Raw genomic sequence first — 14,986 nt, forward strand, 5'->3', positions numbered from 1 at the left:
ATCTAAATTTGCATCTGGTCTAAAAGCTTACACGCAACGCTAACTGGTTATCAAAAAATGTAAGGCTCGGATCGGTTTAACAATCACTGTGGTGCATTCGATAGAAATTTGCTATTGTGGTTATTTTTATGGCACCGTTGTTTGCTCCATTGGTTGAATCAAGGGTAGATAAGGATAAAGGCAGAAGGGGCCCCTCAGTAACACCACCACTTATCCTGGGGTGATGGTGGGGAGGTCCGTGATGCCTGTATTACCTCTGTAATTGTGACAATAAGTCACTGTATAGTCGAAAGGACGTGCGTGCAGTCGACATGCACATCCTTTCGGCTATACAGGGATAGCATAACAATGTGAAAAACTGGTTGCCAGGAACAACAAGAATATATTTTCCACCAGACACGTTTCCATAAGGATCCCAGGTTATAGCAAATCCATTCCATCTTGAAAACAAGCACTAGAAAAATGTAAACCAAAAAAGATTTGGTGGGTACGACCATCAAACTTATTTGCCTGCTTCCAATTCGTCTGATGAGATTTTTTAATCATCATAATTATTAATCGCTGGCCAGGTGGCATTATTATTAGAGTTGAGATATTGTCAATTTTAATCCTTTTAGGTCGGAATCTGAGTATTATTGCTTTTGACAGTGAAGAACATGCTTGACTGGAGCTGGAGACATGTATAGCAATAAAAGTGCCCTTTTAAGTCAAAATAGTTTATGCATAGCAGAAAAGTGGCGGTATTTTACTAGACAGAAGTTTCATTGCTGATGTCTGTAAGTACAATTTGTTCTTCAAGCAATATTGGTCCACAGAGCATAACATAGACAATAAGAAGGACAAATAAACCACTTAAAGCGGTATTAAACCCAAAAGCAAACATTTATTATATTGCAGCTTATAGATGTGATGGCTGTTTTATTTTTCTGTTTTTTTTTAGGCTTTCTTTCCATTATTTTCATCTGGTGATCAAGACAGTAATGCCCTGTACACACGATTGGAATTTCCGATGGGATAAAATCAGATGGAATTTTCCGTCAGAATTCCATTCAAGCTGTCTTGCATACACACTGTCAGACCAAATTCCGACCGTCCAAAACACAGTGACGTAAAAAACCACGACTAGCCGAGAAAAATAAATGAAGTTCAATGCTTCCGAGCATGCGTCGACTTGATTCTAAGCATGCATGTTTTTTTTCTCCGTTGGAGTTCCACACAGACGATCGGAATTTCCGATAGGATTTTTTCCATCGGAAAAAAATAAAACATGTTCTATTTCTAAACTCTAACGGAAAAAAAATCAGATGGGTCCCACACATGGTCGGAATATCCGCTGAAAAAATGTCTGTGGGACTTCTTTCATCGGAAATTCCGATCGTGTGTACAAGGCATAAGTCAGATGTTTTTCAACAGAGCAAGCTCTCCTGCAAGTGTTGGGACAAACTAATTACAGGAGTTCATGCAATGATATATTTTTTTCTTATTCATGTAAAACCTTTATCCCAATCTCTGCTGAAGGAGAAGGTTAGGTGTGAACTCCTTACCCTCAACAGAGATCATAAGTCCAAGTATCTAAGTTTTCAAACAGAAAACACGCTGAAGAAAATTTGCAGCAGTATTTTTTCCAGGAAGGTAGCAATTTTACTCTTTTGATTATTCTATTTTATACATCTTGGTGAGGTTGTAAATACTTCTATATGTTAACATTTGAGAATAGTTCCTCTTGGTGTTTTGCTTGTTGGTTCTTGACTTTGGAACTTGTTAGCATCTGTATTGTTAATGAAAGTATATCTTAACCCTAACTGAATACTAATTAGTTTTTATTTAAAATTAAAATGTATTTTGTTAATTAAAAAACAAAACTGTTCTCCCCTTCTTTTCATCCTTTCGCTTTAATGTTTTATCATCTAGCCTTTTTCATCCACTTTCCATGTACATTCATCTACATGCACTCTCATTGACTAAAGTAGGATATCAAATAAAAATTTGTAAGAAAATTCTTAGGAAATTCTCTGAATATTTGAATGTCGTTTCGAAATAGTTCAAGATTTATTTTTCTTTTAACTCAATTAATTCAACTAAATCAATTTTGGAATGAATGTATTTCACCTAAAAAAACATATACACTCTTGGAGTACATTTGATAAAAACTTTCCATCCTGCTCCTTCGAATTTTCTCATCGCTATTTATTACAAAAACGACTGAGCATTATTACATTCTTACAATGAAAAATATTGAACACAATTATGCTAATCTATACTAAGCTTTGGTTGGTATACTGATAGGGCCCTGCCTACGCACAACCACACCACTCCACTGGAAGCGCAAGAGATCAACTAACAATGTACAAGAGTTATTGTGAGATAGGGATGGAGCATTGTCATCCTATAAGAGGAAGTACCTGAACAAGGACCTTTATTCCAGAATCACCAGGTGTTTTTTAATCAAAGTTATCAATTTAACAAGATTCAAAATCACTTTGGAAATTACAATAACATGTAAAAAATGTAGGTGAGATTTTTACAAATACTTTAAATACATCTGCTGACAGACTTTCGCAGATTAGTGCAACCCAACTCAGTTATGTACAAGGATTGCTTGTAATATTTAAATATGTTGAAATGGGTCACAGGTTGCAGTTACTAGAAGTCATGTTTGCTGTCAGTTTTTAAATTAAGAACTCAATCAAATATCATTCTGGCTATTTCTTATCCCAATAGGTGGATGTACCCTATAGAAACATACAAGGTATGCCTAATGCCCACTAATCCCATGAACGTTAATTCATATGCCCTGTACACACGATCGGTTCATCCGATGAAAACGGTCTGATGGATTTTTTCATCAGATATCCGATGAAGCTGACTTTCATCAGTCTTGCCTACACACCATCAGTTAAAAAATTGATCGTGTCAGAACGCGGTGAGGTAAAACACAACGACGTGCTGAGAAAAATGAAGTTCAATGCTTAACCGATGGACGTGCCCACAGACGATCGTTTTTTTCTATCGGTTTTTTAACCATCAGATAATTTTAAAACAAGTTCCTAGTTTTTTCACCGATGGATAAAAAAACGATGGGGCCCACACACGATCGGTGTTAGCATTAGTTTCTTTCCATGCTACTGCCCACATTAAAGACCAATTGTTAACAGGGAAAATTGCTAACTCTACTCTCAACCCTTCTGCTTTCTCAGCAGCTAAGGCAGAACAGGAAATTCTCACAAGGTACAATTAGGTCAGATGTCAGTCAACCGATTACCAGTATGATTTTTTACTGTGTAAGTATACCCATGCAAACAGAGAGAGAGAACACACAAACTCGCTGCAGGCAGGCCAATCCAGACATTAGCAAGAATGCCATTGGCAGGGTCATCTGATTCTCTATTACTATAAAAATTGTATTAAAGAGCAAAAAAACAGTGTATTTTGATGTAATATATATATTTATGTAAATCCTGGCAAAATTTACATTTATTAAATTTTTATGATTGAAAACAGCATTTAGCTTGGAAGGTACCTAGCTTTGAAAGATACCTAGCCGATTTAAAATAATAATAAATAGGACTGCTGTTCTCAAGAGAAAGTAATTTCTGTGATTTTGTAAGATCAGCTTGCTGTAATCCACAAGCTTTGAACTGTTACATGTATTCATTTTGAAAAGCAAGCATGGTATTTGGGTTGGGAATCATAGTTATCCTTTATTTTGTGATGTGTGAATAAACAAATGTCTGCTACCTAGTTTGATAAGGTTAAGGGTTCTATAGTCTTCCAAAGATAAACATCAATGATCGGAGAGTCTTCACTGAAAGTCATGGGCTCATTAGGTGGTTTTGACTACACTTCTGTTTTCAAAGGACTAATCTAGGTAATAAGCCTTAATATTGATGATGATCTCATTATTGATTCTAAAGTCAACCTAATAGTTACATAGTTAATCTGGTTGAAAAAAAGACACAAATCCACCTAGTTCAACCAATATTCCAATGGTTGTTTGTAACATGGGAACCTTCTTATCACCTGCCTTACCCCTCCCCCCATCTAACCCCATTCCACCCACCAATAGAAACTTACCCCTGTCTGAGCTGTCTGCCCCATTACAATCCTATTCTCCCTTCCCCCTCAATCCAAGTTTAAATAATCCTCCAGCCTTCCCATAAACCTCTCCCCCAGCAGAGCAGACCCCCTTAAATTTAGGTGCAAACCATCTTTAGCATACATTTTGTACTCCAGTGAAAAGTGCTCTAGAAACCCACACTCCTCCTTCTTACACAGGGTCTTTACCCATGCATTCTGTTCTCTAATCTCCCCCTGTCTTTCCTGTGTCACCCATGGCACAGGCAATATTTCAGAGAATATCAACTTGGAGGTCCTTCCCTTCAACTTGCAGCCTGTTTTTTTTAATTGATTATTAAGGAGCGTCCACCTTCCATATATTCGGTCAGTGATTCCAACGTGGACCATTAAAGCTAAGTCATGTTAAGCCCCTTCCATTATTTTATTAACCCAGTCTACCACATGCCGAACCCTGGCACCAACAACAATAATTGTTGGGAAGTGATGTAAATGGGCTTAACTAAAGAAGTAGAGAAGTATGTTTCTAGCAGGATCAGGTGAAACTAAAGAAAAAAGTAGAATGACAAAAAAAGATGAATGCAACCTCCTCTTCTATGAACCGTTAAGTTATATTGAATGTTAATTTTTAGGTTTAGATTTGCTTTAAGTATTTGTTATTTATCCTAGAAGGGTGGTATGAACTAACGTTTTTACTCACTGTGTTTGAGGTAGCTAAAGTGGAATTCCAACATTATAAAACTTTTTTGGCTCAGTTAGCAAGCTACAGCAGGGTATAACAACTTTGTATAGGGTAAAGACGTTTCTACTTTGCCTATCCAGGAATGTCTGTGAATCTTCAAGACATGACATGACCTAAATGTGAACCTTCCAGTAGGCAACAATGGACACTTGCACAGAGCTAAACCATATTACTTTGCTGCACAGCACCAGCAGGAATATTTCTGAGTCACCTATACAAATAGTGACTTTCTCATGGTCACATTTTGCATAAACTTACTGTAAGAAGATCTCCCATGTGCCAACACCAGGGTCTGATTTTAGACCACTGAGGTCCAGACATTGCTCTGTGCATGCAAGTAAAGGCCATTGTGGTGATAACATTCTTAGATCCCATTGCTACAACCAGAATGTGACATCTTACACAATCAGCTTTAACATGTGCACAGATTTTGCAGTTCTGGGACAACAATTTAAGCACAAACAAACTGAGGGTGATTGTCACTGGGATAGGTAACTTTACAGTTATCCTTTTACACACACACTGCATTCATCATGTGTCTTAACAGAAACATGCATTGTTCACAGCATTTGCTGTTGCAGATCAAAGCTTTTAAAAGAAATCTCTATATCACTCACAGTCACGTCCAGATAGGAATGGAACAGAGTTTATAACACAGTAGCTTTTTTCAAAGAGGCAAACATTTTTGCATTTCTGGTTAGCATTCAGAGGTTCAGTGTAATGATTTTTAATAAAATAAAAAAATGATGCAGGAAAAGATTCTACAAAATTGACAATAAGCATCAGTAAAATAAATGGGGTTAAAAGTGAAAAATACTTAGCAAAGTTAGTCCTTGGTTTCTGCAGAGTCTAATTTGCTTTCTGAGTAGGTCAAATTTATTGTATCAGAAACACTGGCTTACAGAAAAATGACTCTATATACTATCTCTGTATCCTAAGTAGTTTCATTGTCAAATGAAAATTTCAGAGTTGCAAATGCAGCCATATCTGGTCACTCGAAAAAGAGTTACAGAATCATCACGCCCAATCAAAGGGCCTGAACAGTATATTGAAGGAGCTGGGAAGTGATTAATTAAACTTCTGTGGACACAACCTTACTAACAGCTATTTATAATATATCAATATTTCCATCAAACAAAGTTTTACAAACAAACAACCAACATATTATTTCAAAGAATGAAATTACGATATGTTTGACACCAAATACACAGATATTATGAATCAGGAGAGTTAATGTGTCCCATCTGCCTTCTGAACATTGCAATACAGGTATGCTTGCTAGCTTACTAATTGAAATCTTCCTATACATTATTTTAATCACTTTTTATAAAGGTGACCCCATTACAATAAGAATTATGGAATATGCGTTTGGCTCTAGTAGCTTAAGCAGACTCAGAATGTATATTTACTGAAACCATTTTACGGCCAACTATTATGAATGGGCTGCATTAGAAGGATTCTGGCTAATGGAGGTTTTTGACATCCAGCTTAGCTGCTAGCTTCTTCTTTCCATTTAACTTTCTTCATTCTGTGTTTTAGGATAAGCTGTGTTCCATTGGAGGTTTTATGAAATACAGTATGTCACCTTCTCTGGCTGCCCACCACAGACATGATATTTAAATTTGACAATTTTTTGTCACTGACGTGATAATTATGGAGAAATCAAAGTGTCACTGTGGTCAGTAATTTTCCACGCAGTTTGGGGTTCTTCAGACCTCATTATCATTACAAGCGTGACTACGCCCTTTAACCAAAAAGTGGAAATTGTACAGTGAAGGCATTGTACACTGTTATTTTATTAGATAATACAAGTGCAAATTGTCACACATACATTCAGAAATCATCTTTGGGATGTCAATTAGCACACAGGTAGTAAATATCAATCCCGCGGCTTGAAATCCTAAGTATTCTGTAAGGTTTTGTTGATCCCATGATAGGAGTAACATTCATGACAGACAGAAGGCAAAAATGTATATGGGCCCATATAGATAGCATCTTGATTTAGTTTAGGATCTCAGAATCTGATATAACAGTAATTTTGTGTTGTGTATGGATAAATGAAACAGTGGCCATTAGAAAAATAAGCTTTAAAATACTGGATGAATGTAGTGACATTTTGCAAAGAGACAGAGGTGCAGTACTATAGCGAAATCACACATGTGGGCGATCTGAAACCAGAGAAAAAAAATCCAGCCAGCAATTCATTTCAAAGTTAAGCAATCAAAGCTAATGTTATAGCAGGCCTTGAAAGGATAGCTACCATTTAAGTGCACTTATTTTTTACTTCTCTCCTTCTGTCTGCCAGCACCTTGGTCATAATTTAAACTTACTCATTACCAGGCTCCTGTCAGATCTTCCTTGTAGGCATGTAGGATTTTCCACATGAACTCTTCAAAATTCTACACAGCACTAACTTTCCCGGCTGTGGGCAGACTTTACATTGAATGGAATAGTGTACACAGAATATAAGCACTGTTAGTTGTGTGCAGAATTTAGAAGAGTTCAGGACAATACTGGGTTATAGGTGGAATAAACTATGACTGACTCTGGACGGAATGAAGCAGAACAGTAAAAGATACATACTGTACATTAAAAGTGATATATTTCCCAGACTAAAAAATGTAAAACATTCTTGGATCTGTCCAACAGCTGTACACACAAGGGTTGATTTACTAAAATTGGGGAGTGCAAAATCTGGTGCAAATGTGCATGGAGGCCAATCAGCTTCTGACTTCAGCTTGTTCAATTAAACTTTGACAAAAAAAACCTGGACGTTGATTGGTTTCTATGCAGAGCTGCACCAGATTTTGTACCCTCAAGTTTTAGTAAATCAACACCACAGTGTGCATTTAGAGCTCATTTTGACATTGTCACTCACCTAAATTAGATTTTTATTATTCACACCTTAATCAAAATGAATGAAATTAATATTTTAACAGGAGACGTTCATGTACAAAAACGATTTGATAAATATTGCTCACATTCTTTCACAGTGTGTGATTATTCTAGTCGATAAAAACCTTAGGAGTTTAATTAAACATGTTGTCTACCAATTTTACTGAAAATTATGTTAGCAATGTGAAATATCCAGCAATGTCAAATTAAATTTCCACCTTCAACATTTCCTTGCTGTATGCAAGTCTTTGTAGGCGTGATTCAGCAAGGGATAAGAGCACCACAGGAGGGGGGATCCTTGGGGTTGTTGCTGCTTGTTCAATGAAATAAAAGCATTAATAGCTTAAATTCACCATGGGTCTTAGCTCAGAAATACTAATCATTCTGGATTGTTTGACATGTCATTTATGCTAGCTCTAATTGATTTGCATGAGCATTTGGAGTACCTCAGTTGTCTACACATAAGCAGACCGTGCAATGGGGGTGTTTGAGTAAAGGATAAATAGTACTCAACCAGAATTGTGTTTTCCATGATCCTGTGGTTAGTGAGGTTGATGTGACCTTCATAGCTCATATGTTTATGTTTGATTGGTTTAGATCAGGGGTCTCAAACTGGCGGCCCCCCAGCTGTTGCGAAACTACAAGTCCCATCATGCCTCTGCCTGTGGGAGTTATGCTTGTAACTGTCAGCCTTGCAATGCCTCATGGGACTTGTAGTTTCACAACATCTGGAGGGCCGCCAGTTTGAGACCCCTGGTTTAGATCAAATGTGGTTTGTAATAAAAAAAAAGCTGTTCATTCCACACCCTAAAAATAACACCAGGCATAGCATTGTATCCACACTGCAAGAGAAAAGCAATCAGTTGACTCCAGCCTCAAGCTTTGACTCAGCATCAGACAAATGTTTTTGAACAGATGCCCACTACAACCTACATTATAAGACTAGCCTGGAACTGAGGGGAATCAAGTTCTATCTCAGGTTCAGTGACTGGGACAAAATATATGAATTTGAAGGAGTTGGAGGAGAAGCCTAATTTACTACCTTCTGTCTTAGTACACTACTAAGTGATTCTTCTAGACCCTTCCTCATTTATTAAAGTTAGGCAAAAGTGATTTTAGATTTGGATAGAGTGATGAGGAATTAAAAAAGTTGTCGGGTTTTTATTGCTGTCTCTGTCCCCTTTCCTCTAATTGTCCTAATGTCATCTGAAATGAAAGTGAGGATGAATGCAAATTTTATCCTCATTTTATTCCTGTTGTTACCACAACAGGAATAAAAATTAAGTCTTTCAATGGAACACATGCTCCTGTGACAACTGTCCAAAGGCGGATGCTCTTTACATTGTAAACATATGCACGTTATAAACCTAATAAAGCACAGGAGGGATATCTCCCTAATAAAACCAATGGGAAAAGGAATGACAGTGATTTTGACCCTCCCCTACTACATACAAAATTAGAAAAATTATATGTTGACTTTAGTTATACTTTAAACTCAAGAAAATGTTACACTTAAATCCAAAATCTGCTTTAAGAAAAAAAAAGTTATTATTTCAGTACTTTTTTAAGTACAGAGTAGAATTAAGGTGCTTTTCTGCCTTTATTTCCATGTTATGTGCTCATAATCTAAACAAAAGTTCATGGTAAAATTCCTTTACACTGTTGTTTTGATATTTTTTGTGACTAAAGAAAAGGATCTTAATGGAATTGTAGGCTTATTCAAGTATTCTATAGGGCAACATATGCTCTATTTATTTTTTTATTTATTGATTTTTATAAAGAGAAAATGTACTAGCTGGAATATTAACATGTGTCTTACATATTGTCCAAACTGTACAACAAATAGAAAACCCCATATAAATAAAAATAGTAAGAATGCATAAAATGTAGTACAGGATAACAATCATGCTAGTAATATCTTCTATTATGACTTGCAACTTATTTATATAGTGTCAGTAATAGAACTACCCATTATTCAAACTTTCCCCCACTTTATCCAAACAATATATGGATTACTAATTCAGTAAATAGCAAAGAAATAAGGCTAAAAATGGGGAAATGAAGACAGGGAAAAAAAAATAAGTCATCCCGGCTAGATACCCACCCCAGTCCTCCCACCCACTGCCCCTGGTCAACCTAAGATGATGGTTGAAATGGGACTCAAACCATCCTAAACTTTGTTTGCCAATCTTGTAGTATACTGTCTGTTTTCGTATTAAGTATGATCCAGGTAAGCTTTTGCAGCAGCGATATTGACCACAGTTGTTTTATATATATATATATATATATATATATATATATATATATATATATATATATATATATATGTTATACAAGTTTAATATTTTCAATTAGGAGGGCCACTTGCACTCTTTTAGCAACATGTTCTCCAAAGATCCCATACATTACTGTCAAAAAGAACCTATAGATTTCTAACAAACTGGATAACCTACGTCGCTACTTCCTGTTCTGTGCTCTCTTTACATGTTGAGGATTTCACACATAGTCTTTAATTGATTCAACATACATTATAGCAGAGGGGAGATCACAGATCAGGGTGTATCAGCTGAAACTGGTCTTGATGTTATGTTTGAAGCTGCAGACTGGATGACCAGGGATAGAAGAGTAAATGTACTGTAAACTATACAAAGGACCTGCTCTTTTTGGAGCTGTGCTTAATTAAAGCTGTTCAAATTTAACAATGAAGAAAAACATGTAACTTTCTTAGGATTGGTAAGTATAGTGCCATTGTAATCATTTGAGATTTGGTACCATCATCATTCCTATTTGTGTTAATTGTATAGGTATTTTATAGATAGTAGCTGATTAGTCATTCTCAAAGAATTTGTTGTTGCAGTGTGAATATAACTCTTTTTATGTTTTTGCAGCTCATCATTTAATCTCATAACCATTTGGGGATATACATCTACAGTCATCAACACAGTACTTTCCAAGCACCTTTGTAACCCTAGTGAAGTCACCGGGAGCCGCGAAGCTGCTGTCCACGTGGACTGGTGCTGAAATCTCTCGTCTGGGTACCAGGCACTGCCATTCCAAACCAAGAGACATGGCAACAAATGGAACTAAGGTGGCAGATGGACAAATTTCCACGGAACTTAGTGAAGCGCCTATCACAAATGATAAGCCCAAGACATTGGTTGTTAAAGTGCAGAAGAAAAGATATGAAGATCCTGAAAGAGACACCTGGAAAGGGAGATTTGACTTCCTTATGTCATGTGTTGGTTATGCAATTGGTCTAGGAAATGTCTGGAGATTTCCCTACCTCTGTGGAAAGAATGGAGGCGGTAAGTTTCTGTTAAAAATAATTATACATACAATATTATAATAACACTGTTATTTTGGGGGCAGATTGGCCTTCAACATATACTATAGTTTGAAGTTTTACTTTATTAGGTTTAGACTACATCTTTGTTTTTGCTTTTTATTTAAGGATTTTTGAATTGTGGGACATTTTTATTTCCTTATACAGTATCCGTATTCAGTTCTGCAGAAGGTGCATGGGTAGTTGACCTACTGGAGGAACAACTTGATGTTGCCCATCAGCATTTTCTAAATATAGAATTTTGCATGCAGATGATTACAGCTTATTTTGCAACACTCCATATGAGAATTCACTTAACATTTTCCTAAAGTCAGCTTTGTGGAAGGTACTTAGTTAAAGTCAAAATCCAGCCCAAATCTAGTTGCAATATACTCCCAAAATGATTTAATGTTTTGAAATAAACAGAGAGGAGAGGCGCCTTTAAGTGTAGGAGTAAAAACTATTTATTGAGAACCATACAATTGGCAACTCACATGTATGCACATCTGTGGTGTTGGGTATCCCAAAGGATGTCATCAGTAGATGTTGGGCCCCTCCGCTGAGAGCACTAAGTGGCGGTGGTATCTCTGCTGATCACCGCTGATGGAAAGTTGGCCGTGCAATGAATAGTCCCAGAGCAAGGCTTGATGCACAGATGGCAAGGCGGCGTGAAACGATGACATCACTGGAGTGCGGTGCGTTTCTGAGCAGGTGCGATGTGAATGTTATGGCATCCGCGCTTCTTTTTCAAGGTTTGACAAACTAACAACTGGCCTATAGCATGGTCAAGGGAGGGGCCCAACGTCTACTTGACATCCTTTGGAATATCCGATACCACAGATGTGCCTGTTTTATTCCACGTACATGTGAGTTGCCAATTGTATGGTTCTCAATAAATTGTTTTTACTCTTACACTAAGGCCCCGTACACACGACCAGTTTCCTCGGCAGAATTCAGCTTCCGACCGAGTTTCTGGCTGAATTCTGCCGAGAAACCCGGCCGTGTGTACACTTTCGGCCAAGGAAGCCGACGAGGAGCTCGGCGAGGAAATAGAGAACATGTTCTCTATTTCCTCGTTGTTCTATGGGAGCTCTCGCCCCGCCGAGCTCCTCGGCGGCTTCAGTGCTGAACTGGCCGAGGAACTCGATGTGTTTGGCACGTCGAGTTCCTCGGCCGTGTGTACGAGGCCTTACACTTAGAGGCGCCTCTCCTCTTAGTTTATTTCAGCTTTGCTGGAATCTGGTTCCTATTTCTACATTGGTGGTAGCCCTCAGTGAATGAATTTTTTTAACTTGAAACGTTTATGTCATATGGACTCTTTTCAATGGACTTCCTTTATACTCATGGGGTTAATGTGGACAAATGTTTGTGTTAGTGTTAGTGCCTTCTCCTTGTGTTTAATGTTTTGAAAGCCTGCTGAAAGTTAAAGGGTCACTAAAGGAATTTTTTTTGTATAGCTAAATAGCTTCCTTTACCTTACTGCAGTCCTGGTTTCATGTCCTCATTGCTCGTTTTTGCTCTGACGTTGCTGTAAAACTGCTCTGTTCTGGACACTTCCTGGTTGTCTGGCTCCGTATGAAAAAAGTCATGGGATAGTTTAGTTTAGTTTTCCTAGCCATGACTCTCTATGGCACTGTCCAGCACAGAGGCATACAATAACATGCAAAGACTAAACTACTTTCAGTTTCGTTTTTGCATCTAAGAGGCACATTATATGATTGATTTTTATCTATTTTTAATTGTTTTTAAAATGAATCAGTTAACTATTATGTCTCTATACCCTGTAAACAGTCATTTCAGCAAAAATGTTTTTCCTTTAGTGATCCTTTAAGGCATCAATTTTTGGTTTGTCTCTATCCTTAAACAAATATATCTGTGTCAATTATTCATATTCTATGTTATAATACAACATGTGTATTGGGAGAATGGGAATATGGAATTGGTTCCAAAAACACATTGAATTTGGTATAAATCTACTCTGTGCTGTCACATGTACATTTAGGAATTTCTAGCTTTTTTTATGCACTTTGATTATGTTCTTATGCCACATACACACAAGTGGAATTTCCGATGGAAAAAGTCAGATGGACTTTTTTCATCGGAAATTCTGATCGTGTGTACGGGGCATTAGTGTTGGCTCCCATGTAGCTTCATGGCCCCTAACATTTTATTAAATGTTTTTATGTTTCTGCAGAATTAGCCTATATGTGTAGGTACTTTCCATCCTATTTTGTTTTGTCCGGAGACCCTTGGTTTTCATTTTCGTGACAATATTTTTACATTCACACACTCAACTGTGTTGCTATGGACAACATTGGACACCACCTCTACAGGGCAAGAGCTAGAGCAATTCTGTCGTATGCACAGCTAAAGTGTATTCATCCACCAATAATAGTTGAGGTCTCCCCAATGGAGACACAGACAGCAGTAAAAACTTGACAAAGGTTCTCATCCTTCTCCACTCTGCCCAAAGCTAGAAAATAAAGTTTTGCCTGGATTTTAATTTTACTGTACTGGAAAGTTTAATGAATGTTGAAAAGGCTCTGGACAAAGCAACAATAATTATGTTCATTGCAATCATATCATTCAATTAGTTATTCTGAAAGGTTGGCATGTGTTACGGCACTTAGCATATAATCTTTGTCATTTGTGTCACCTTGACACCACCTTGGAGATGTGTACACAGATGTCTTTTGCTTTCGTTTCCTAGTACATGTCTAAAAAGAGAGAAAAATATTGCAGCACAATGTTTGTTTTAGAAAAGAATATTAGGTGCTGTTCCTACCATGCCATGCCATTAGGTCTACTGCAGAGTAATTGATATTCACTTTTCATTGGCTCCCTCTATTGCTCAGTTCAGCCACCAGGAGAAAATACCTGGTACTTCTAGGAGTGGAGGAATGTGTTACCAGGCCAATCACCAAACACCAGATCAGTCACATGTGGAGATTCCGTAGCCATGTATAATCTGACATGAGTGATTCATAGTATAAGTAAGGTGGCAACTCCTGCTCTTGTTTTTTTTTTGTTTTCTCTCCCAAATTATAGATACCACTGGTGTAGAGATATGGCTTTACTGGCTTTGTAGTGTATGTGAATCAAGGGAAACAATACCAGTAAGGTTGTGGTGAGGCAGTACACAAAGAACCAAAAATCCCACCTCTAAATACTGTGAGATGCAGCATTGACTTCAAATAACAGAAAGTATTTACACATCCTCACTTTCAGCAATCATACAAATTGCATTGCCCCTTTTAGGCAGAACCACTGGTGTACAGCACAGATATAGCCACACTTATTACATAAAATTATGGTTACACAAAGGGATGATAATTATGACCCCACCTGCTTTTTGATTCCTTTTGTACTGCCTCAGCATGACCTTAATGGTTGCACTTTTCTCCTTTCCTGACTTGAAAATGAAACATGTCACATCCTGCCGTCCTTTTTGGAAAGTAGATGAAAAAGCAAAGTCTGTTTTTTCCACTCTTGATTCACTTTCCGTCTGTATTTTCTACTCTTTATAATATTAAAAGTAGAAAGACAATATACAAGAATGAAGACTACATACAACTTAAAAGAGAAGTATTTTTTTTATTTCAGAATCATACTTACCTAGGTGGATGCAGCATCGGTCCAATGCTGCATCTGTCCCTTGCTGGCTCAAAGACTGAGAACTGAGAGATCAAACACTGCTGATTTCTCGGTTCTCAGAGCTCCTTGAGCAGAGAGTGGGTGACTGTCAGTCACTGCTGTCTGATCTGTTCCCCCCTCGCTCACTGGAGCGCTGGGCTGTGAAGGAGGTGGGATTGGCTTCTCAGTCTCTCAACACAATCTTGCCCAAGTGTGGACCAGCTCTGTGACGTCAGCCAACAGCAGGCTTCAGTCTGCTGAAAATCCACAGGAGAAGTACAGCCAAACAAGCTTTGACTGTACTTGCGGTCTGGTATAGA

The 14,986-nt window shown here is 37.6% G+C and overlaps 1 protein-coding gene across 2 annotated transcripts in view; it reads left to right on the plus strand.

Moving 5' to 3' along the window:
* Positions 1-14,986, plus strand: part of SLC6A1 (solute carrier family 6 member 1) — a 198,858-nt gene that overhangs the window by 78,549 nt on the left and 105,323 nt on the right. Inside the window, exons 2-3 of one of the 2 annotated variants that reach the window (XM_040359318.1) lie at positions 3,778-3,868; positions 10,600-11,016. In XM_040359318.1, the coding sequence (XP_040215252.1) occupies positions 10,779-11,016 (238 nt within the window). In that variant the 5' untranslated portion in view covers positions 3,778-3,868; positions 10,600-10,778. The remainder of the gene's footprint in view (positions 1-3,777; positions 3,869-10,599; positions 11,017-14,986) is intronic. The other variant, XM_040359317.1, reaches the window with a different exon arrangement.

Source organism: Rana temporaria, chromosome 7 (assembly GCF_905171775.1).
Source record: "Rana temporaria chromosome 7, aRanTem1.1, whole genome shotgun sequence".
NCBI classification, from domain to species: Eukaryota; Metazoa; Chordata; class Amphibia; order Anura; family Ranidae; genus Rana; species Rana temporaria.